The sequence below is a fragment of the Colletotrichum gloeosporioides genome (genome assembly GCF_011800055.1).
Source record: "Colletotrichum gloeosporioides strain Lc1 chromosome Unknown consensus_105, whole genome shotgun sequence".
In the NCBI taxonomy this organism is placed as follows: domain Eukaryota; kingdom Fungi; phylum Ascomycota; class Sordariomycetes; order Glomerellales; family Glomerellaceae; genus Colletotrichum; species Colletotrichum gloeosporioides.
The window spans coordinates 1-22990 of NW_025544750.1; the positions used below are offsets into that span (position 1 = coordinate 1).

The following is a 22990-nucleotide window of genomic DNA, read 5'->3' on the forward strand; positions in this document are numbered from 1 at the left end:
CTCTATTTATTATAACCTATAACTATAATATTAATTATGTAATATATATAGTTACGTAAGTACCTTATATAATTAGTAGTTTAATAGGTTACGTTTTAGATTATCTTTCCCCTTACTTTTTCCCTACTAGAGGAAGTAACCTGCTAACTACACAAGTAATAACAACTACAGTCATCACAATACATTAATTCCCTTATTATTATCTATACGATTAAATGCCTATAAATGCTTAGGATTATCACCTTTTATCATAACATAAGCCTATCTATAACCCTATACTATATAGGCGCATATACCACGCCCCTGAATACGCTTATACTTATGCTAACATATTATAATATAAGCCTATACTATATAGGTATATATGCTATTTTAATATGCTTATATTTATATTTATAAAATTAATATAACTTTAATATAATATATTAAAGGCTAAGTTTTAATAAATTAAAAAATTATAGTTTTAAGTAGTAATATAATTAGAAGTATATTCTTAATTATAAAATATTAAAAAAGATAACTTTATTATATTATATAACTAAATAAAAATTTCTTTTTTATATAAAAACTCTATTTCTTTTTTACTTTATATATAAAAAGAGAGTATTTTATATTAGATATAGCTTATTAACACCTCTAAGTAGTTATTTAACTATATATAGTACGCTAAATAGACACTGAACAGTAAGCAGTGAAGTCCTTAGGTACCTTACCTACCTTACGTACACAGTACCCTATGAAGGTACCTCGTGGTGGACACCTCAGGGTGCTCACCAACCTCAGTAAACATTCCAACCCCTCACGCTCTGAGTAAAGCAAGGAACGTATTCCCCTCCATTTCCCCCACTCTTAGCCCGGCACCTACCTTACCTACCACTGCACGGGGCACCCGAACAACGTGGACCAGGACCAACTCGCCTTCCTCGCCTTTCTCTACTACCTTAGGTACATACCTTACCTTACCTACCTACATGCATGCCTAGGCTGACCAGGTGGTACAGTGGAGAGGGGCTTTGCTGTCAAGCCAGACCATGCCTCGTGTGTATCAACCCTCCAGAGTCGAAACTCCAGCCGGCTTCATCTCCCTCCCACGAAATCCTTCGTTGCAGTCGCAACTCGACACGCCCTGCGTCAGTTATGCAGACCATTCTGGGCACCAAACTTTGGCGATAATACCACCATGGCGGATTTCGATGTGTACGAGTCTCTTGAGACCCGGCAGCAGTTCTGGGAAGGTCAGTCGCCCTCCTGCGCCATCTTCGCTTTGTCTTCGTCCCTTCCCCCAAAGCCTTCACGATTTTTTTCGAAATTTCCACGGAGCCTGCCGACTGACCGCTTGCATTATTTTACCAACAATAGAGCTCGACGACGTCGTGACCACCCAATACCAATCGCACGATCTGATTGACGAGACGCTCAGAGCCTGGCTGCACCTTGCCTCAAGATTCAGGGATAAGTTCTACGATGCCGAGGACGATGTCGCCGTCTGCTGCGATAAGCTCCTCTCCAGCCATCTGTTTCGAGAAAATAAAGAATACATTCGCATCCAGATCGTCTATAGCCTTCTTCAAGAGGATGACACAGCATCACTTCACGTCATCGCCCTTTTCCTCCTCCTCGATGGCCAATCCGACGAGTCAACGTTCTCCCGCATGATTGAGGAAGCGTGCTTTCCACGGCTGCTTGAGCTCATCAATGGGCGCAAAGAACAGGACCCGAGACTACACCGTCTGTTGCTGGAGCTAATGTACGAGATGTCTCGTATCCAGCGACTGCGTACTGCCGACTTGATGCAAGTCGACGATGGCTTCATTGCCTACCTATTCCAAATTATCGAGGAGCTGTCTAACGATGTGCACGATCCGTACCATTATCCCATCATACGCGTCTTGGTAGGTGCATACCCATTTGCGCTCATCTTCCACCCGCTGGAGTTCGCAGGCTAACAACGCGATAGCTTGTCTTGAATGAGCAATACATGCTAGCATCCACCGACGTCGCCGCCGACCCGACATCTCCCACTGCACCCCTTACAAACAGAGTCATCAAGTGTCTTAGCATCCACGGAGCTTTGTTCCGAACATTCGGAGAGAACATTATTCTGCTGCTGAATCGTGAGACAGAGACCTCACTCCAGCTCTTGATACTCAAGCTTTTATACCTTCTTTTTACTACCAAAGCCACCTATGAGTACTTTTACACGAACGACCTGAAAGTCTTGCTCGATGTCATCATCAGGAATCTTATGGATCTGCCAGACGAAAAAATATCCCTCCGACACACTTACCTCCGCGTTTTGTATCCACTCCTGGCGCACACACAGCTAAGCCATCCACCACATTACAAACGAGACGAGGTCATCAAAGTCTTGAGGATCCTGGGCGGACTGGGCAACTCCCATTTCGCGCCTGCCGACGAAACGACAATTAGGCTGGTAGATCGTGTTTCCAAGGTGAAGTGGCTGGGCGACCAGGAAGCTTCCGGCGAAGCGGAGGTAGCTCGAAAGTTCCTGGGCATCAGTCTGTCTAGATCGGAGACAGCGAGCAGCGTTAGTGTTGTCGATGTGGCGGCCGTAATGGAGAAGCCCGGAGTCATCACCCCGAGTCGTAAGGCCGAGGCCGGCATGGAAGCCAAGGGGGAAGGAACGAAGGCGGGCGCAAGCACGGCGCGGCAAAAGAAGCCACTCCCGGAGGTGCCCAAACACAGGCACGGCACCCCCGTTGGACCGACCGCGACCTTGCATTTAAATGGACACAAGAAGATACCGCCCAAGGCACCCCCGCCACGTCGGAGGACGAAACTCAAGCCCATTGAGCCTACCGCAGACGATGCTCTAAGTACAGACTCGTGATTGACACCACGAGCTGGAGACAACGAATTGGTCCTGGCGACCGTGTAGTTAGTACGAGACCATAACCGGCGTCGGCGTTTTCGATTTTGAAAGCAGCAAAGCTGCAGGTACGGGAGGAGCATTGCAGCTTCGAGCTCGTTGTTGGCGTATAGCGTTCGGGTTCAAAGTTACGGCATAGCAGGGCGTTTCGGTTCCAAGAGGCAACACCGTCTTGCATGGGAAAGAGGTTAGGAAGCTCAGTAGCCTACGTTGTCCTAAAAATTGCAGAATTCGCATCATTGGCAAAACATACTATGCCTTGCTCATGTGACTTGAAATCAGCTTATAGTGGTCATGCGCTGCTCGGAACCACTACGGCCCCATAAGAGATGGGGAGGGAGAAGACGGGCTAAATAGGTGTGTGAACATGAGATGAACATTATCTGTCTTCCGATAGTGTGTAGGGTGAAACCTTGACGTAAATGAAGACCGGTAGGTGAGAGAAGTAGGTTATTCAACACCAAGAAGCATTCGACAGCTTGCCCGACAAAAGATATACCATACTATGTATTGCAAAGCTATATGTATAGTAAGCCTCCCCCCCNATAAAGACAAAGAAAAAAAAAACCAAAAAAAAAAAAAAAAGCTGCTGCGGTCCAATCAGAGGAAACGCACCCTCGGAAACGATAGGTTTGCTACGAATACGCCACCGAGTACTGGTTGGTGACCGAACAAAGGGATTGAAGCACACTGGCTGGCTGACTGAACAGGCACACAGGCTACTAGAAGGCGCAGGAATATCCTGGCGCGGTCCATATGTCTGGGCTTTCACCAGTTGGATGGTGACGTCGCAGAGGTGATGATGGGTACCCGGCACCCTGGACGATTCCAACCTCTGGTATTCTCCGAGTGTTCCCTTGGCCTAATCGGTCAGAACGGATAACAGAGGTCTGCTACGCTTTAGTTAGTTCGGCTTAGACTGATATGATGCAAAAGTTCAAGCACGGCTTCGACAAGATCTACTTATTATGGTTCGTGACGAGCATACACGCTGTTTGACAGGACTAGACACAGATACAAGCGCTCGAGGAGACAGAGAGTGTCGATGAGGTTGCAGCGAGTATCCGCTGCTGTGGTTGTGATTACGTCGTGGGGAGGGAGGGGGCTTCGAGGGGGAGGGGCACATACGTCATCGTGTGGCCGAACTGCAACGAGAAGCTTCTTGGCTTCTTGTTTGCGATCAGTTCGAATGTCGCACAAACAGGCCACACAGATCGCAGGTCTTCCGCGCAACCGCGGCACAATGTACACCACTCATCCATCTAGAAGACGAGTGTTATCGGCTGGCCCGTGAACGCAAACTTCTCCAACCGAGTAAAATGGCAGAGTTCTAGTGTCGCAGTCAACAGTGCGGGGAGGAGGTGCATACAATGGAAAGGTCGAAGCGAAGCTTTCCAACAGACAGAGATCCCTCCATGGCATGGCGGGGGATGATGGAACAAATTTCCCGGCCAAACTCGTATGTACTTGGACCCTTGAGCAAGAGGCGAGACAGCGAGATTGAATTGCAGGATGCTTGTCTCGAATGAGTATTGCAGTATTCGTACTGTAGGTGTTGACTATGCAGTAAAATGAGGCATGAAGGGCGATCGCAATCAGCAAAATCCAGGGTCCAGTGTCGTCCCGTCTCGTTGCGTGCGCTTCCCGAGAACAGGGCAACAACAGGTATCCGTACGCGCCGGGTGGATGATGGGATGGGCGGCCACTCATCGTCCCAAATAGTGCCTTTTCGGGTCAGGCCGAAGAAAAGAGGTGCGCTGTGGGAATAGAGTGCCTTGATCCAGTTGCTGCATGCTGCAGGGCGATTGGCGTTTGGTCGCTCGAGGTTCGTGGCGTGGCATGGATGTTGCTGTGTAAATTATCCTCAGATCTTGACACCCCCCCTGCCCTGCTCGCCCCGAATGGTGCCGCAGCGACTAGCAATGACAGACACTGGCAGGGTACCGAGCTGCGGAAGCAGGTGCTGATTAAAGCCCAGGGTTCTTGTGTGCAAGATGGACAAACCTCTACGGGCACATACCTTAATTACTTCAAGCCACCTTTCTGGCCCAACTTCTCTCTTGTCCTCGTCGCTCGGCCTCATATTTTCTCGCACGATACGAGCACGCAACGAACCACCTCACGATACCGACCGACCGACCGATAAAGCCCCTCGCCATAATTCCATCTTCTAGTCCCGGTCATCTTCGCTCTCGCCGCAGACCTTCCCGGTATCAATACCTCCCCTGCCCGTACGGCGCCCAACTCTCTAGCAGCCTAGCTCGCCCGTGACCAAGACACATCAGCATTCCACTGCGCCGAATCGGGGCCACCGCTGCGACTCGCGCGCCTCGATGACGACATCAGTCTGAGTTTCTGTAGCTCTTCCGGCTACCATTGCGTCAAACGCGCCGCGACAGTGTTCACTAGCCAGACGTCGATTGCACACCTGGCGCCATTCTTCCTGCGCTAAGCTGGCTAGACAATCTTCCTGTTATCAGAGAGCTGCGCTAAACTCAGGGCCAGCAGCAGTCTCTCCCAAGAGTTGCTCTGGTACCTTGGTGTGCCAGTTGAGACGCCCGGTTCCACGCCTTCACAAAGGTCCATAACCATAGTAGCTAGATCCCCGCTCGCGTCGCCCGCCGTCTCAACATCCAACCACACCCCTCACTCGCCGAAGCCGGTCGCTACAGGGCAGAGGACCTGCGAGACTGAGGTCTCGACGCCGCATCCACCATGAAGTCAAATCGCACTTCCTCCTACTTTCCTCAACAACCATCCCCCGCCACCGTCTCTTCTGTTCCTTCCTCCTCTGGTGGCCCTTTACAGCACAACGAAGATCAAGAGACACAGCTCAACACGCTTGCCAACTCGCATCCTGGTCATCAATCACATCACTTCCCGCAAGACGTCGACCATACTTCTTATGACTATACAAACAACGATAGCCTAGCCGTGCCATCAGCAAATTCTCGGGGCAAATTCACTGAAGAATGGGATGCCAGTCAGAGAGGAAGTAGTATCATAGACGGGCCGTCTTCCAACATGCCGCGATCAAACTCATTCGTCTCCAACGCAGGGGAGGATCACCTCAGCCTGCCCTCACGACACAATACTCTCAAGAAGAAGAATTCTTTGCGAAGAAATGGCAGCCTCAAGCGCAGTGGTAGTCGTCGAAGCATGAAGGCTGGGAGTGTCCGCAGCCTAGCCTTGCAGTCGACTTCAGACCCCGACGAAGCGCACAGCGCTTTTCACTGCCCTGTCCCGACGTCTGGAAATCCAACGGAGGCTCTGTCTAACAGATTTCAATGTAGGTCGCAGACGTACTTCTCCAGCTTGACGGGCGCGAAAGTTTTTGACCTCATCTATAGCTTGGCGCAAGATACTCAAGGATCTCATCGCATATTACCGCGAGATCCAGACTCACTACGAGCACAAGTCTAAGTCGCTCCTGAAGTTGGCCAATGTTGCCAACAACATTTCAACCCCGCCTGGCTTTCTCGACTCGGGGGGTATCGACGATGCCTTGCAAATTCTCCGCGCTTATCATAAGGGTGCCATCCTAGAGTCGAACAAAGCCAAGGAAATTGAGGAGGATGTCATCTTGGCACTCACGGGTCTCAGGAGCGATCTGCACCAAAAAATCAAAGAGATCAAGAATCTTTCAGGCGATTTCAAGAATTCTGTTGAAAAAGAGATGGATGGGACAAGACGGGCTGTGAAGACATTGCAGGACACAATAGGTCAGAGTGATCTTGATCCTTCGTTGACGACTGGGAAGCAAGATCCTTACCTTCTACGGCTTGCTGTGGACAGACAAGTCGAGCGACAAATAGACGAGGAAAACTACCTTCACCAGGCGTATCTCAACCTCGAAAGTTCGGGTCGCGAGCTGGAGTCTATTGTCGTCGGCGAAATCCAGAAAGCGTATAATGCGTACGCAGGCATCCTCAAGCGCGAGTCCGACGCAGCTTACAGCGCGATTGACGAGCTACGTATTGGGCCCATAACTATGCCCAAGGATCACGAATGGACACACTTCGTTCAAAAGGACGATCAATTTGTGGATCCAAACATCCCGATACGGTCCGCCGAGCACATCCATTATCCTGGCCGAGACCATGTCGCTTGCCAGGAGATACGTGCGGGACTTCTTGAGCGTAAGAGCAAGTATCTTAAGAGCTATACGGCCGGTTGGTAAGTCGCAAAGTTCTGTTTCTAAAGTATCTGAAAATGACATTGACACTACCAGGTATGTACTTTCTCCGACTCACCTACATGAATTCAAATCGGCGGACAAGGGCCAGGCCCCCGTCATGTCGTTGTATCTTCCAGAACAGAAACTAGGATCCCATTCAAGTGAGGGAGGATCCTCCAACAAGTTTATACTCAAGGGTCGCCAGACGGGTTCGATGCATCGCGGCCACACATGGGTTTTCCGGGCCGAAAGCCACGATACAATGATGGCATGGTACGAGGACATCAAGGTACTCACCGAGCGTACGCCACAAGAACGAAGCGAGTTCGTGCGAGGACATGTGCGGAGCTTAAGCCAGTCTTCCCATCGGTCAACCAGTAGTGACGGTGTTCTCGACGACGATGATGACGAACCGTTTTCAGCCGATACAGCCGTCGCAGCCAGCACGAGTTCGAGGCAGGACTTGCGCCGTCCCGAAGCAGGTGGGCGGTTTCCATCCGACATCCAGGTCAACGCGCAGCGAGGCTTACAGGCACCTCTTTCGCCATCTAGTGTGAGCTCGGGATTTGATAACTGGGACAGAGACGCGGCTGCGCAGCCGTCAGCTTTACCTGGGGGAATGTTGGGCACCGTCCATCCAAACGGATATGGGGGCACGGCACGGACTCCCATGGAAGAGACGCCATCCAATGCGGCTTTGGTCAGTCAACAAGCAAAAGAAGATGGGGTTAATCCGTACACCAATGAGCCTCTGGGCCGCTCTCAGTCTGTGCACAAGGATTTCCAGGCAGCCTACCTATATGCTACAGGCATGCAGAGGGCACACAGTCAGCAAGCTGCACCGACTAGATCCGAGGAAGATGCTCAGCGAACGTCATCGATAGATCATAACCGCGGACTCGAAACACCAGGTGGCAACAGCCAGTACGGCCAATGGATGAATGGAAACGCAAAGTCGAGTCAGGTTAATTCCGGCACCGACAACCAACAGCAAGATGCGGTCGATTATTCCGTCTCAGCTAAACCAGGCAACGATGATATCAACGTGGCTGCGATGGCAGCAGGCACGAGTGCCTCGCGCGGCTCGAACAACATACACATGCAGCAAAGCGGCACCTCGAGTGGAACACCCAATCCCAGAAATCAGGATCTTCTCCGCCAAACGCTATCCGGTCCTAGGCCAACGGCTGGCACTACAAGGAACGATAGCGTCCCGACGATTTCCAATTTACATATTCCAGGAGAATACCCCAAGGGTGGGGCGACTGCAGTCGATGCCAGACGCTAGTTGCGTTCATTAGAAGGGGTGCGTCAACGAAGGAGGAGAGTGTCGGCAACGAGTTGGGTATGGACCTACTAAGAGACGTTCGTTCTTCAGACATTCCTGATCCCCAATTGGTTCCTCTGTTTTTTCCATCATTATTGTATCTTCTCCTTTCCCTGTCAAAGACATGTCAGAATATGCTTGCGGGATGCAAATTGCTACAGAACAATATCACGGGCGGTGATGCATTCGTTGTTCAAATTCCATTCATAGCTCGCCTCACTAGCAAATAAGCCGTCAGCTAGTCTGCCTCTCTTATCTAGCCTTTGCTATTTTGGAACATCCGAACCCCCGAATCCTGTACCCGCGGCAGACCAAATGCTTCTACTTGACGAGTATTGGAATAACAAAGCAGACGCGAGTAGCGTCCCAAGGGCCCCGAGGCCAATACCATAGTACTGTGCCCCGCGGTATCCAGACAATACATCTAACCTGATCTCGTTGACTTGGGTTTCGACCGTTCTTGCCATTCCCAAAGCAATAGACATACTGTAAGCAAGTACAGATAACACTAGGCCCCCTACAATCCCCCGATAGTCCTCCGGGAGACTATTGCTCAGCAGTATCATTGCGAGAGGACCCGCCATGACGATCCCAAGTGGAAGAAGCAGTGTGCTCACGAATACGTTTGCCCAGTACGTCTGATTCACGGGTGCCGTTGCCACGAGTACAGACGCCGACAGGAACCCGATTAAGGACACAAGGCCCAGTACACCTCTACGCCTGGTGTCAGATACGCCAGAAGAAAAGTCACGGTCAAACTCTCCACCGCCATCGGTACAACTGCAGCGCTTGCCACAAGGCAGTCCCAATCTCGTACTGCTTCCATGATCTGGAAAAGATAACATGCCCAAACAATGAAGCAGCCCCAGCCGGCTGCGACACAGGCCAGCACAAGATTTGTCGACGAATCCATCACCCGCAGAGGCACGAGAGGGCTCGCGACGACAGTCTCATTGTACATGAAAGCCGCAAGGAATAAAATCCCGATGATGAGAAGAAAGTAAATGTAGGGTGTGGGCCAACCGACCGCTGGTGCCTAATTCCATGCGAAACTGAAAAGGACCAGTCCAAGAGCACTCAGGATGATACCCGCGAAGTCGAGTGTCACCCAAATGTTACTGACACAACACCTTTTGCGAGGATCTTGTTGTGGAAGAATGAGAACGCTGAGCCCCGCAGCTGAAAAGCAGACGGCCGCGAGCACAAAAATCCACCATTCCCAAGCGAAGTTGACGGCGAAAACAGAAGACAGATCCGATAACGAAGCCGAGGGGCGCGCCGGAAATGTAGAGCGAGAGTGCTGTGTCCTTCCTTTGGCCAGGCGGGAAAGAAGCCTCCAGGATAGAAAAACCGTTTGGAACGCTCTGCGCTGGACCGATACCCTGCATAGCACGGCAGACGCAGAAAAACGCGGCACTATTATAACCGCCATTGTGTACAGTCTGAGAGAATCCGGCGAGAAGGCTCCAGAAGGCGTACCATAAGCATCCACATATAAGAATTCGCTTGTGACCAAAGACTTTTCCTGGTCGGACCGAAGGCATGGCGAATACGCCCAGGGCAAGGACGAAGCCTGCAGTAAACCAGGAATGCTGGCCCTCCGACAAGTTCGTAAGTGAGTTAGCGATTTCAAGAGCAGGAGCGATGCCCTGGGAGAGGCCAGCGAACATGAGAATCTGATGAAGGCCAGTGACACCTAGTAGCGAAAACTCCTGGGCAAAACCCAGGGCAGACACGGGTCGCTTCTCCAACAGGTTTTGTTCTTGGTACAAATAGCCTCTACTTGCCCATGGAAGGTCATCTTCCACAGCGTTTGTCTGCATTACGGTCAAGAGGCGATCGTTCTGGCGGTTGGCTGCAGGCGTCATGTCGATCGCGTGCCTGCTGCGTTGAGTAATGACAATCTTCCGTGCTGCTTCGAACAGATCAGGGTATTCTGATGGGTGTGCCAAGGCCTCGGGAGCTAGCCCCCTGTACAATCCCAAACCATGCGCCGTGATGTCCCTGTAGAGGGGGGGGGGGGGCTCGCAAATTTTCTCTCGCATTTGCTCGCAGACTTTGCGAAGTAGGTGATCCTGGTAATCCTGGTGATGTTGGTGATGTTGGTGATGTTGGTGATGTTGGTGATGTTGGTGATGTTGGTGATGTTGGTGATGTTGGTCCGTCGCGTGGGCGAGTACATGATGAGGGAGCCGTGCTCGGCCTAGATGTATGCGATTGTGTTCCGCTCAGGTCATTGTCAACCACAGGGAAGACAATGTCTGGAACCGATGCTCGCAAATCCGGATCTCCAGCCTCTTCGTGGCGGGTGACGTTATTGCTGGGGTGTTGTTCGCCTCGGAACTGCTGTCTGAAGGACTCTGTTACAGCTATCATAACATCGGCTAACCTTTGCATTGCTTCGATAGCGCTTCGTGTCTCCCATACTGTTGTCGGGGTCTGGATGAAATCTGATGATGTGGGCGAGGTTGCCATATTCGTCTTTGTGGTGCACATTCATAGGGAAGCTTCCCGTTGCTAGTAAGGAGTAGTCTTTGGATGCAGGTTGGTGCTAGTCAAGAAGACGGGAGCATTATGCTTTCACGCCAAAGCGACTCCAACACGTTCAACGTACGACTGGGTTCGCTACCCAAACTAGGTTGGAAGGATGAGCGAAAGTGACAGGGCGAAGGCCATGGAGACCTTCCAGGCTCCCATTTTATCGACTTGCCGCGTGTAATCTAGCTAAGCAAACAGTTCCCTTCCTTTAGCGATATGCTGTGGCTCGTGGCTCAGGACGTCACCGTTCCCCATGCAAGTGAATGCCAGAACTCCATGTGTGGAAAAGTGCCCAGGTTGTTAGCGCTATGCTGCTACCAACCCCCCCTCTGTCATCTGATGTCTGCTTGCTAGTTTTGCTGAATTTTGCGAAGCTTCCGTCAGGTTTCGGGATACATAGCTTCAGATGAACAGCCCCAACTAAGGGCTCAGGGGCGACGCCGACAAACCCTGTCGGCATTAGCTCCGTGGTTAGCTCGAGTACTTTGAGGCCTCGGGATCAGAACCACACGGCTGACGCGAGCAGGATGACGGAGTTTTGCAACCCATTCTCCACAGCAGTAATCCGCGCCACCAGCAAGATCCTTCGCCTTTACCCAACCCTGATCTTTGCTATTTCCCCCCCCCCCAATATCCGCCGTCTTGGAGCTTTCGGTGCTGCGAAGAAAGTCCCAGGTATGCTACTAGCGAAATGGTCGGCTTGGCCTGCAGCGTTTCAATCTCTTGTAGGATCAGGTATGGAAAAGAACTTACTGAAAAGAGACCAAAAAGCTCAAGCTACGATCAAAATGCAGTTTGTTGACTCGGCGTAAGGCACTGTAGGCTGTGTAACTGATGTCTGGTGTGGGTAGGCAGACGGTCCCACGGGTTGCGATGTTGTTGGTGCTGTAATGAAAATGGAAACAGGCTTCTGTCGAGAGGCCCTGGTCGGTCTCGCGCTTGCGCCTCGTTCCCACGTCAGCTCACCTCGCGTCCTTCCAGCCTCAAAGCAAAGGCAGACAGACAGACGCGCGGTCTTTCATAAAACTTAATGGAATGTATTCCAACATGTACGCGGACAAACGGCATGGCTCCAAATCATTCTCGGAACTCGCAATGAAGACCTCAGTTCTTTTTTCGGGTAACCATAGTGGATGATGTACATGCAGCCTTGAGCCCCTTTCGCCAGGACTGATGCCAAAGCAAAGCAACCAGAACGCCAGAGTCGTAGTCCAACAGAAGAAAACCTCCCCCTCTCAAAGCTTCGCACTTGGACACAAGGCTACCGTCCTCTGCTAAAGCCTCCGCGGCCACGACCACCGCTGAAGCCACCTCCGCCTCTCGGCGTGCCGCCCCGGCCGCCGAAACCACCGCCTCCGCGTCCGCCGAAGCCGCTGCCGCCGCGTCCACCTCTTGCGGGGCCTCCACGTCCTCTACCACCGCCACGCCCGCCGAAGCCAGGACCGCCGCGACCACCCCTGCCGCCAGCACCACCACGGCCTGCACGCTTCAACTTGGGAGCACCAGGGGGGGGCTTGGGCTTAGGAAGGAACTTGTCCAACGGAAGAAGCTTCTCGGAACCGATGTAGAACATGTCACCCTCCTTGAAAGAGGTAGCCTGGATACCCTCAGAGGGCTTGATGGTAAAGTAGACCTGGTTGATGGGACCGAGAACCTCATCCACCTTGCCGACGGCAGTCTGTATTTCTGTTATTCTTGCGGCTCAGATCGATGGAGGTATTTGGCGCGTCGATCCTACCTTGTTCTCAAGGAAAATCTGGGCGTTGAAGTGAGGAACCTTGGGGTTGATGCTCTCGCAGACCATCTCGCCTTCACACGCGTGCATGAACTTGCCCATCTCTGTGCACAAAAACGGTCAGTCGGGCGTTTGCTTCTTGGGGAGGTTTCGAGTCGTTGCCCGACAGTCACATACCGAGAATCGTCGCGGGCGGGCCCATGTCTCTTTGTCCGAATCCACCTCGGCCTATTCATCATCATGTTAGCTGTTGATGCGAGAGCGCTTCACCAAGTCTTGACTTTGCAGGGGATACAGTGGTAACTTGAAGAACAATATGAATTGAAGAGAATAAAAACTTACCACCTCCTCCACGGCCACCAAAACCACCACCGCCGCGACCACGCGGAGCTCCTCGTCCAAACGACATAATGATGGTGGATTGGCTGTAACGTGGGAGCTGCTCGTACTGCTGCTCTTTGCTGCTGCTTGGGGAAAAAACGATGCCTTTGGCGCGCCGACAGAAAATTTCCAGCGACCCAATAGTGGTGCATGCCCAATCGAGCTTTCTCATTGGCTACATCTGGCGGAGCGGAATATCCTCAGCCGACACACCCCGCCAAAAATCCCAGGTCTGCACCATACTAGTGGGGCAAATGTGGGCTGGTAATGGCGGTTCACAGTACAGGCAAGTAAGTGCGCAAGTGTGGTCCAGGACACAGCGCCTCCAACAGTCACCCCAACCCTTGTTTGACTCACCATAGAGCTTTGGCGGGGTGACTGGCTGTTTCGCCCAAAATTGTTGCCCAAAATCGTGGCTTCGTGTCCGGCCAATCTCACCTATCCGCACCACAAAATCTCTTCAATTGGACGAAACCATGGATTCCGCGAAGCAGGCCGTCGATGCTGTTGCTGAGGGCGTCAAGAAAGTCGCTCTCGGCAGCGCCAACAAAGATAAAGCCCCTAAGAAGGAGAAAAAGGCGAAGAACGCTGGCGATGTGTCGGCGGGGCCCCTTGAGCTCAACCCCCCTCCCAAGTTCTTGCAGCAGCGACTCGATCTTTTTGATAAGTTGAAGAAGGAATATGACGAAGAGCTCGCCAAGAGGCCTCGTGAGCCCATCACCATTACAATGCCCGACGGTTCTGTCCGCCAGGGAACGAGCTACGAGACTACCCCCGGCGAGATAGCCAAAAGCATCTCCAACAGTCTGTACAAGAGAACAGTCGTTGCGAGACTCGATGGCGATGAGAACCAACTGTGGGACTTGGACAGACCCTTGGAGAAGAGCTGCAAGCTCGAGTTGTTGTCTTTTGAGGACGAGCAGGGCAAGCAAGTATTTTGGCACAGCTCGGCGCACATCCTCGGTGAGGCCTGCGAGAGGAGATTTGGATGTTCTCTCTGCATCGGCCCCCCGGTAGATAACGGCTTCTACTACGAGATGGCGCTTCCCGACGGCGCTGCTGTCCAAGCAAGCGACTGGAAGCCCCTTGAGTCCATCGTCGGATCGATCGTCAAGGAGAAGCAGAAATTCGAGCGCCTGGAGATGACGAAGGAGCAGCTTCTTGAGATGTTCAGCTACAACAAGTACAAGCAGCACATCATCAACGACAAAATCCCTGACGGTACGAAGACTACAGTTTACCGGAATGGACCTTTGATCGACCTTTGCCGTGGACCCCACGTACCCAGCACCGAACGCATCGAGGCATTTAGCATCATGAAGAATAGTGCCTCTTATTTTCTCGGCTCACAAGAGAATGACTCTCTCCAGAGAGTCTACGGTGTCAGCTTCCCCAGCAAGAAGGAGCTGGCTGCTCACAAGAAATGGCTTGAGGAGGCCGCCGCCCGTGATCACCGCAAGATTGGGCAAGACCAGCAACTTTTCTTCTTCCACGAGCTCTCCCCGGGCAGTGCCATGTGGCTTCCGCATGGAGCCCGTATCTACAACACCCTGCTGGCCTACATCAAGGAGCAATACTTTAAGCGCGACTACCATGAGGTTATCTCCCCTAACATGTATAACGCAGACCTGTGGAAGATAAGCGGTCACTGGGATCATTACAAGGATGACATGTTTGTTCTGGAGGTCGATAAGGAGAAGTTCGGTCTCAAGCCTATGAACTGCCCAGGCCATTGTCTCATGTTTGCCCACACCCCCAAGGCCTACCACCAATTGCCGTGGCGAGTCGCCGACTTTGGAGGTGAGTTTACTATCAGCCTTGTCTTCAAACGTATCGCATGCTGACCGTTGCCTGTACAGTACTTCATCGTAACGAAGCAAGCGGTGCTCTGTCCGGTCTTACCCGTGTTCGCAGATTTCAGCAGGATGACGCACACATCTTCTGCAGAGAGGACCAGATCAAGCAGGAGATTAGCGGCCTATTTGACTTCCTTAGTGAGATGTATGGCTTGTTGGGGTTTTCATTCAAGCTCCGATTGTCTACTCGCCCAGAGAAGTACATGGGGGAGCTTGAGACCTGGAACAGAGCGGAAGGCATGCTCAAGCAGGCTCTGGACGAGTTCGCGGCTTCGACGGGCGGTAGGAATCCAAGGATTCCATCTTTTGAAATGAATGCTAACTCTGCCGAAAGGTGTGCCCTGGACTCTGAACGAGGGTGACGGAGCCTTTTACGGTCCCAAGATCGATATCAAGATCTTAGATGTTCTGAACAGAGTAAGTATAGCTCATACCTGGCTGTAGGAACAAGTACTGATAGCACCAGGAATGGCAATGCGCCACGATTCAACTTGACTTTCAGCTCCCACAGAGTATGCAGTGTCTGTTCAAGTGTGAGATGGGTGAAAGAAGCTGACCTGCAGTAGATTTCGGATTGGAATATGTTTCGGCGGATGTTCCCATCAAGCCCAAGGATGAAGAAGCTGCCGCCGCTCCCAAGGCCCCTGAGGTCAAGATGAAGGACCCCCAGGCCGTCGTCGACTCCGCAGCTGGTACGGGCGAAGATGAGAAAAAGAAGCGGGTCATCAAGCCCTTGACCACCGGATGTCAGCGACCTGTCATCATTCATCGGGCCATGGCTGGTTCTATTGAGAGATTCACGGGTAAGTCCGCATGTGTATGCTCCCGGGAGAACAGTAACTCAGCGTCTTGCGTTAGGTATCCTTATCGAGCACTTTGCCGGAAAGTGGCCTTTCTGGCTCAGCCCTAGACAAATCATGGTTATTCCAGTCGGCAAGGGCTTCGTCGAATATGCTGAGGAAGTTCAGTCCATCTTCAAGAAACAGGGCATGTGGTGGTACGTTTGGTCTCCGGTATTCGGACGTTCCTAGACGGAAGAAGATTGACAGAACCGACTAGTGACGTCGACTTGACTGGAAACACGCTGCCCAAGAAGATTCGCAGTGCTCAATTAAGGTGTGTCATCTAGATTTTATCGGTGTCTCCTCGAGGTTGCTTACTAAACTTGTTAGCCAATACAACTTCATTTTCGTCGTCGGCGACGAGGAGATGAAGGGTCGACAGGTCAACGTCCGATACCGTGACGATACCTCCAGCCAAGACCGTGGCAAGCCTGTGCCATTGGACGAGGCTATCGAGAAGCTTAAGAAGCTTGGCGAGGAGCGCGGCACCTACAACCCTTTCCCTTCGATCGCCAAGCCTGCGTCCAAGGCATAAGCATGACTTTATGAGATGCGATATTGATGAGCAGGAGTATTCACGGCGAAACACGCTACAAAGATCCACGCAGGGTTTAGACTAGGAGGATGGCTGATATCGGTGATTACGGGAAGAGGGAAAATTTCGAGACACTGTGACACTTGCAACAATCAAATAGGCGTACAGGGAATGGGTATCATGCATGCTTTTCGTGTGCGCGTGTGCTAAGATGCATCTCTGTAAGCTGCGACAGGCTTTCAGCCGTTTGTTTACCTATCCAGCCCAGCCTATGCCCATCTTAAACTCTGGCAATCATCCGCTTATCGAAAGCTGTATCCCTGCTCGTCAACGGACTCCTGGTGGCCGCTCATGATCGCTCCCGTCCACAACATTCGTATGCTGGTAAGGTCACTACCATGCCCCTGGAAGCCAAGCCCCCACAGTCACGATTTGGTTTGTCCTACCACGTCTAAGTTGCTCATCAACTCCTTGTCGAATGGCGTGGTTTAAGGCTTCGGAATGTGAATGCTCTTGCTTGTCATCATGCATCCGTGCAGGACGAACACGAGGGCAATTGGGTGAAATTCAAGCGCTGAACCAGCGAACCACGTTCCCAAGGGCAAATCCCCCAGTATCCATCGCTGTGAGATGAAGTAGGCCATGACTGCGTCTAGGCCCAGGCTCGTGGGGATCGGCGTACCCTCAAAATACTTGCTCTTGCCGGTAGCATCCTTGGGGAGGACCGAGACAGTGACATTAAAGCGAGCAAGGCGAGTGAGACCGCAGAGAACGAAGAAGGTGAGGCAAGCATGGTCCACAACGGTACGCAGGCCGAGTGCGAAGGCCACGGAGGCGGGAGCCACGCCAAATGATATCTTGGAAAGTTAGCTTGATCATACTACCCTCAAATGGGTTAAAGTAGTCAACAGGTTCAAGTGACTTGTTGTCCAGATACATACCAAATCAGCCAGCGAATCAAGCTCCTGACCCATCATACTGCTCTTCTTTCTCCATCGCGCAACCTTTCCATCCATGAAATCAAAGAATAACCCGAACGGCAGGAAGAAAAGGGCGAGATACAGAGTGCTAGTAGATGCGGGATCGCCGAGACAGTAACGGAGGGAGGTGAAAATCGACATAACGCCGCAGGCACCTAGATAGGCAAGGCGTCAGCTCTCTTCTCTGGCAGTATCCTCGACACGTACAACGCGGGGTACAAGCAGAGAAAGGACGTGTTTTCTGTCAGAGGGAGGAGTATGTGCACGCACCATTGCACAGTGTAATGACATCCGCAAGGTGAAGTGCTCGAATCAAGGAGAAATGGCCCGTGTCGGCGGATAGGAGGAGTTTCTGCTTGTCGTATGCTGTCGGTAAGGTTCTGGTCAGCTTCTCGGTCTGGAATATGCACCGAATGCTCTGAAGTGGGCGGTGACGCACCCGGCTCGTTGAAGCTGTCGGCATCCTTGGCTACGCTCCCGTTCGTCACGGCGCTACTTGTTCGCTTTGACATGATGAGGTGTATGCTTCAGCAGTAGGTATGATGATTGTGGGCCTGGCAAAGATGTGAGGGGCGACGAAGCTGCTGCTTGTGTGGCAGTTTTTTTCTGTCTCGTCTCAGCGGTGGTTAAGATATGGCTCCGTTGGTGGTTGCAAGAGACCGAAAAGGAACGATAATGGGAAACGAGGGGGAACAGCCTTTATGTATGTGAGGTTTTCGTTGAGCTCAATGCGGGTGCTGGTGTAGAGCGAAGCAGCTGCGAGTAGGGATGCGTGTCTGTACGAGCAGGTCACACTCTTCCGCCTCAGAAAGCCAACAATGATAGCCGGGAGAAGCACATGCCGTCATAGCCCTGTCCGTTCTAGACTTGAAAGAGCCTAGCGGTAGCTTTGGCTGGTGCACGTGACCGACATGTTTTGGGGGTTGTTACTCTGTATTGAGCATGTGTTCAACACTGTCCACAAAGCGGGGCATCCGCCTTACCGGAGCCCAGCCAAACGGTCTGCCTCACTTAGTAGCTGACATCAGTCGAGGTTGATGTAGGGCCAGAAGGATATTCGCCCGCCTTCTCCATGAGACAGCCTATTTTTCCTGTGTAGCGACAACGACGACAGTAACGTAGAGATGTGACTACGGGAAAAGTAACCGCCTAAGCACAGGAGGAACAGGCGGTCTCTTCTGTACTGGTTCTACCGTTTGATCACGTAGTCTGGTCTGGATTTCGAGGCTCCATCTAGAGTAAGATCATGCCCATTCTTTGTTACCAGGGTTTCCTTGATATGTTTTTCTTCTTTCTTTTATTTGGATGGAGCCGATCTTGCAGAAGTACTCAGCTACTTAAGACTCGCCTGTGAGGCCATACCCACCACTCATTTTTATAAAATAAGCCCGGGCGAATTAGCAGTACCGACGCCACTGAATATGGACAGTGTTCTCCGGCGTCGTTCATATCTGTGGATACTCTTACAGAGGCAGAATAGAGCACCTCCACTCCATTGTAAACCCAATTGTCGTGGTGTAATTAGTACAAATTTACCGCTGTACTGAATCTCCCACCATGTTCAGTGCGCTGCATGTGCTAGATATGTATCCTGATCCTCAAGCCCCTGGTGTTTGATGCCCAAATAATACAAAACAATGCTCTGGTTCGATGTATTACTCCAGAATAACGGTATAAAAGGCGCAAGCATAGCAAGTGACACGTCGGCGCCTGGAATTTCTTCAGGTAGATGACGGCGTCCTAGCTTATGCCCCCCTCTTGCCTCTTATGCATTACTATTAACCTTCCTGAGACAGATTTTTGACCCTCATCGAACGATGAGAATCGAAAATCCATCAACCCAAGGGCCGCACGAGCCAGCTACGCCGCAGATGGTGTATCCCCTTGGAGGTATCAAAGTATGTCTGGTCATTCGGTCAACCACTGTCGACGGTGAAGTTGCTCATGTCACGACTTACCCTGACCCCCCATGCGCATTGCCAAATACGGGCGATCTTCGACCCAGGCTGGTAAGCACTTGGATGGCATCAATCCAGTGACCCGAACGAACGAAGAAGCCTGAAATGTATTCGCCTCGACGGATGTCTGTCGCGTCACAAGTCAGTTCATGTTTCGGAAGAAAAAAGGCTGAGACTGGTTGAAACGAGGGGTATCAGCTTACCCAAGTCGAAGGTATCGCCGCCTTCTTTGCCCCCTCTCTTGCCAAAAAGCTGGGTGGTATCATCGTCATACATGAATTCTATACCGTCAACCGCGTATCCATGGTAGAATATAATGCGAGATAGGATCCTGTTTTGTTTAACGGCGCTCTCAAACACAACTTCTTGCGCGACGCTTTCCTGCATGGATGAGAGCCCTAAAGCCTTTCCTCGGTAAGCCGTTTTGCCAAGGGGACCAGGAGTCAGCTTGAAGGACGACTCCTTGGAGCATAGCTTCTTGAGGTCGTCAATGTCCAAGCCGCCGCCTCCATGGGATTTGACCGAAATTCTGAGCCGCCCTTTCCGCTTGCTTTCTGGGAGCCTCTCCCGCAGCTCCTGATCGCTCAGCGTCAATTGGCGTTGCACAGAGCCAGTCTCAGCTGGGTACTCGATCCAAGACCGACAAACGTCATCGTCTTCAGCAAATAGCTCTATGAAAGCTACGCCAGTCGGCGCCATGACAACCATCTTCCCGCTCTCGATAGGGAAGGCATGTACGCTATCATCCGGGTTCATATGGGGGTCGTTGGGCAACCTGAAGCACGGATGGGCGCGGAAGCGCAAGCAATCCAATCGATGCCAACCGCATTCGTCTTCTTGACCGACCAAACCACCCTTGGACTTCGTTCTGGTGCAAAAGGCCTCGCGAGCTACGAAGCTGCGGTTGAGCGTCAAGTAGTCGCGCAGCATGACGCCACTTTCCTGATGAGGACACCCGAAGAGATGGCCCGTCTCGTGTAAATGCGCGCCAATTCCGATGCTGGCCGCCTCCCAGGAACTACCGGCTTGACCGCAATCATTGGCAACAAAGTCCACGTCAGTCGGAGTGCAGTCCGTGAACGCGGGAACTACTTCTTCAAAACTCGCGGGGTAACTCTGCAGGCAATGCGAGCCAAAAATAGCCAGTTGTAGATCACCAGCGTTTCCGCCGAGCGCCGCGTGTCCCCTGACCACGTTGGCTTCCTTATCCCACTGCGTATCAAGAATCAGCAGGGAAACGTACTGCTTCTGACCGCCTAGTGGTTTGAAATGTTGCTTCACGGCTTCGGCAGCGATTCCGTACAAGTCTCCTTTCTTGGTCGCCTTTTCGTTCTGCTGCGCCAGCTCCAAGTCTCGAATTTCTGCGACAGTCTTATCCGACCTGATGATGTGGACCCTCGCTTCCGAGCGCAGCGTTCCGTTTTCACGATCCCGTTGATTCGAGGTACCAGTAACCCATTCCTCCTCAAACCTGAAGACACGACGCCCAAGCTTATTGCGCCACATCTGCTCAGCGGTGAAAGCCTGCCAAAGGTATGCGGCCATGCGGAATTTGCGCACTGCCGTATCCAATTCGTTGCCCTCGCGCTCGATTCGAGCGGGAACCGCATCGAAAACTTCAGCAGAATCCTTGGCGACGAGAATTGCGAGCTGTAAGGGCGGTGCACTGTTGGCTGGAAGCATATGGATTGTGAGGTATGATGCATGTATGGGGTTTGAAGAGCTGCTGTTGGGTAGTTTTGGACTGGAGAAGTCGAATCGGATCTTGTTGGGTCCTGGCTGCAGGTAAACCAGCGCCTTAAACTGAGAGTCGCACACGGGCCAAAATGTTGGCGGGAAGTTGTCGTCGAGTCGCGTTATGGAGAGGGTGCCGTCCACAGGTTGCTGTGAGGGCTCGCCAATAGTGCCGTGGACGAGAAGCACCTTTTGATAAACCTTGCCTGTTGTCAGCAGAGCGTTCTGAAGCTGGAAATGCAGCTAAGAGGTTGACAGCAGTACGACCGCCTGTGGCGAGCTGGTCTGATCGGGGACGCCATCCGGACATGGACTCGGGGGATGCAGGTTGCACGGGCACGCCCCTCAGAAGGGTATCAAATTACTTACCCAGGCATTTTCGGCGACATTGGCGATCCGGGGCGCGTATTGGGAGACAGGCAAGGTGGACTTGCCCGTGACCACGGGAGAGCCCAAGCCCGCCATACCGGAAACGCTGTTTCTGTGTGAGTTGCTGACGGGCTGTAGCGGAGGGCGAGGGAGAGGTTGATTGGAGTCCTTCACTTGAAGATTCAAAGCGGGATCGGAGGCATGGGCGAGTGATGGTGGCGTTGAGGCGCCGCTCGTGGGTGTCGGGGTATTTCCTTGGCTAGCATCACTGGAAACGTCTGTGTTGGATCGGTCTGTTTTGAAGCTGGCCTTAGAACGACGACGCAGAGCTCTGAAATTGAGGATTGACGGGGCCATGGTGAGGGCAACAGCTGCCCTCCGAGGAAGAAGGAATTTCGACCGCGGAAGAGCGATTTAACGAGAGGCGTTTGACATGCGTGGCAGAAGAGGGAACAAGATGCAAACGGATCCGGGCGCAGGTACGGAGGTTATGGTGCGCGAGAAGTGTAGGATCGAGCTCTGGCCTAGCTGGAATCTGGCGTCAAGGGGTGGAAAACGAGCCCGGATGGAGGAGGGAGGAGGAAGGGGCGTAGGGTCGGGTCGGGTCACTGATCAGCGGGCGACATGGACGTCTGCAGTCGTAAGTAAAGTAAGATGAAGAGGTGTCGGTCGGAAGGTGAAGGCAGGATGTACGAGTGAAGCAGTCGAATCAAAATAGAGGGATTGACAGGTAAAGTGGGAGGACAGGAATCGAATTGATGTGCAGGGAAGCCGCATGTACGCCCACCCAGAAGAAGGGCAAGGTCCAGGTTCGCGAAGACACTGGACGAGGTAAAGACCGGATAAGTTTCGGAGATGGGCAAAGCGCAAGTGGTAGGATGGAGAAGGGATGAAGAATCAGGGCCAAGGTCGAGGCCAAGGTGAAGGAAGCATGGAAGGTCAATCGATTCCGCCATCCAAGGTAATTGAGACTGAACGGGACGGGAGCGAGAGGGAAACGAACGTGCAGGCGCAGAGCGAGCTGCAGGCGCCAATGCCAGAGCATGTCCAGGTCCGGGTCCGGGTCTAGTCCCACGTCTACTTTGACCCAAGTCCTGGTTTGGCAAGTCTGGGTCCCGTCCACGTATCTCTTCCCTGCAGGCGCAGTAGTAGTGTCCCGTTCAAAATAATCAAGCAGGGTAATTTACGAAGGTGGGGGAAAAAAAAGGAGCAGGACCTACCTGGTCGGCAGACGCACACACGGCTGCAACTGATCGATGACGTCGCCATGTTTCGATGTGGGAAACACACACATGAGATTGTAACGGGACAAGACACCACAAAACCTCCATACCGGCCCAAAACAGCACGCGGGAACCAGAATACATCGGAGGCAGACGCAAAGATAAGGGACCCATATACGGTATGTGTCCGATGAATTTGGGACAGCAGTAGATGAATGGAGAAAGGGCAAAGGGAACCCCCTTAGGCACGCTCAAACAGAGCGCTGTGAGACTTGGCCCGTCAAGACAGGCTAGTGGATGGCGACGTCCATTTGGATACAAACGTACCTCCGCACCTGCACCAGTAGCACTGCCCAGTGCATCAGCCAGCACCCGCACATGCACCTGGGGGCGATCGGCCACCGAGGGTGGATTACCTTCCTTACCTATTGGTGTTTTTTTTTTT

General features: G+C 52.2%; 6 protein-coding genes across 6 annotated transcripts; 3 read left to right on the forward strand and 3 right to left on the reverse strand.

Moving 5' to 3' along the window:
* Positions 1–1180: 1180 nt before the first annotated feature.
* On the forward strand, positions 1181–2851 carry GCG54_00004491 (Protein dip1; the record flags this gene model as incomplete). Its single annotated transcript, XM_045404540.1, has 3 exons — positions 1181–1235; positions 1360–1892; positions 1958–2851. 3 exons carry the CDS (start codon positions 1181–1183, stop codon positions 2849–2851), a joined length of 1482 nt encoding a protein of 493 aa, XP_045257021.1.
* A 2754-nt stretch (positions 2852–5605) lies between these two features.
* On the forward strand, positions 5606–8355 carry GCG54_00004492 (Phosphatidylinositol 4 5-bisphosphate-binding protein SLM1; the record flags this gene model as incomplete). The annotated part of the gene is made up of 3 exons (XM_045404541.1): positions 5606–6179; positions 6241–7066; positions 7122–8355. 3 exons carry the CDS (start codon positions 5606–5608, stop codon positions 8353–8355), a joined length of 2634 nt encoding a protein of 877 aa, XP_045257022.1.
* A 305-nt stretch (positions 8356–8660) lies between these two features.
* On the reverse strand, positions 8661–10869 carry GCG54_00004493 (Drug resistance protein; the record flags this gene model as incomplete). Its single annotated transcript, XM_045404542.1, is given in 5 exon segments — positions 8661–9114; positions 9129–9423; positions 9518–10398; positions 10452–10597; positions 10642–10869. The coding sequence occupies 5 exon segments, from the start codon at positions 10867–10869 to the stop codon at positions 8661–8663; spliced, it is 2004 nt and encodes a 667-aa protein (XP_045257023.1).
* A 1324-nt stretch (positions 10870–12193) lies between these two features.
* GCG54_00004494 (H/ACA ribonucleoprotein complex subunit 1) lies at positions 12194–13076 on the reverse strand (the record flags this gene model as incomplete). The annotated part of the gene is made up of 4 exons (XM_045404543.1): positions 12194–12610; positions 12671–12771; positions 12845–12895; positions 13010–13076. 4 exons carry the CDS (start codon positions 13074–13076, stop codon positions 12194–12196), a joined length of 636 nt encoding a protein of 211 aa, XP_045257024.1.
* Positions 13077–13524: 448 nt separating this feature from the next.
* On the forward strand, positions 13525–16281 carry GCG54_00004495 (Threonine--tRNA ligase cytoplasmic; the record flags this gene model as incomplete). Its single annotated transcript, XM_045404544.1, has 8 exons — positions 13525–14848; positions 14908–15186; positions 15239–15321; positions 15371–15416; positions 15471–15707; positions 15763–15901; positions 15964–16020; positions 16077–16281. The coding sequence occupies 8 exons, from the start codon at positions 13525–13527 to the stop codon at positions 16279–16281; spliced, it is 2370 nt and encodes a 789-aa protein (XP_045257025.1).
* A 488-nt stretch (positions 16282–16769) lies between these two features.
* GCG54_00004496 (putative zinc metalloproteinase) lies at positions 16770–21418 on the reverse strand (the record flags this gene model as incomplete). The annotated part of the gene is made up of 7 exons (XM_045404545.1): positions 16770–17138; positions 17223–17416; positions 17532–17627; positions 17701–17786; positions 19220–19346; positions 19423–21196; positions 21323–21418. 7 exons carry the CDS (start codon positions 21416–21418, stop codon positions 16770–16772), a joined length of 2742 nt encoding a protein of 913 aa, XP_045257026.1.
* Between the last annotated feature and the right edge of the window lie 1572 nt (positions 21419–22990).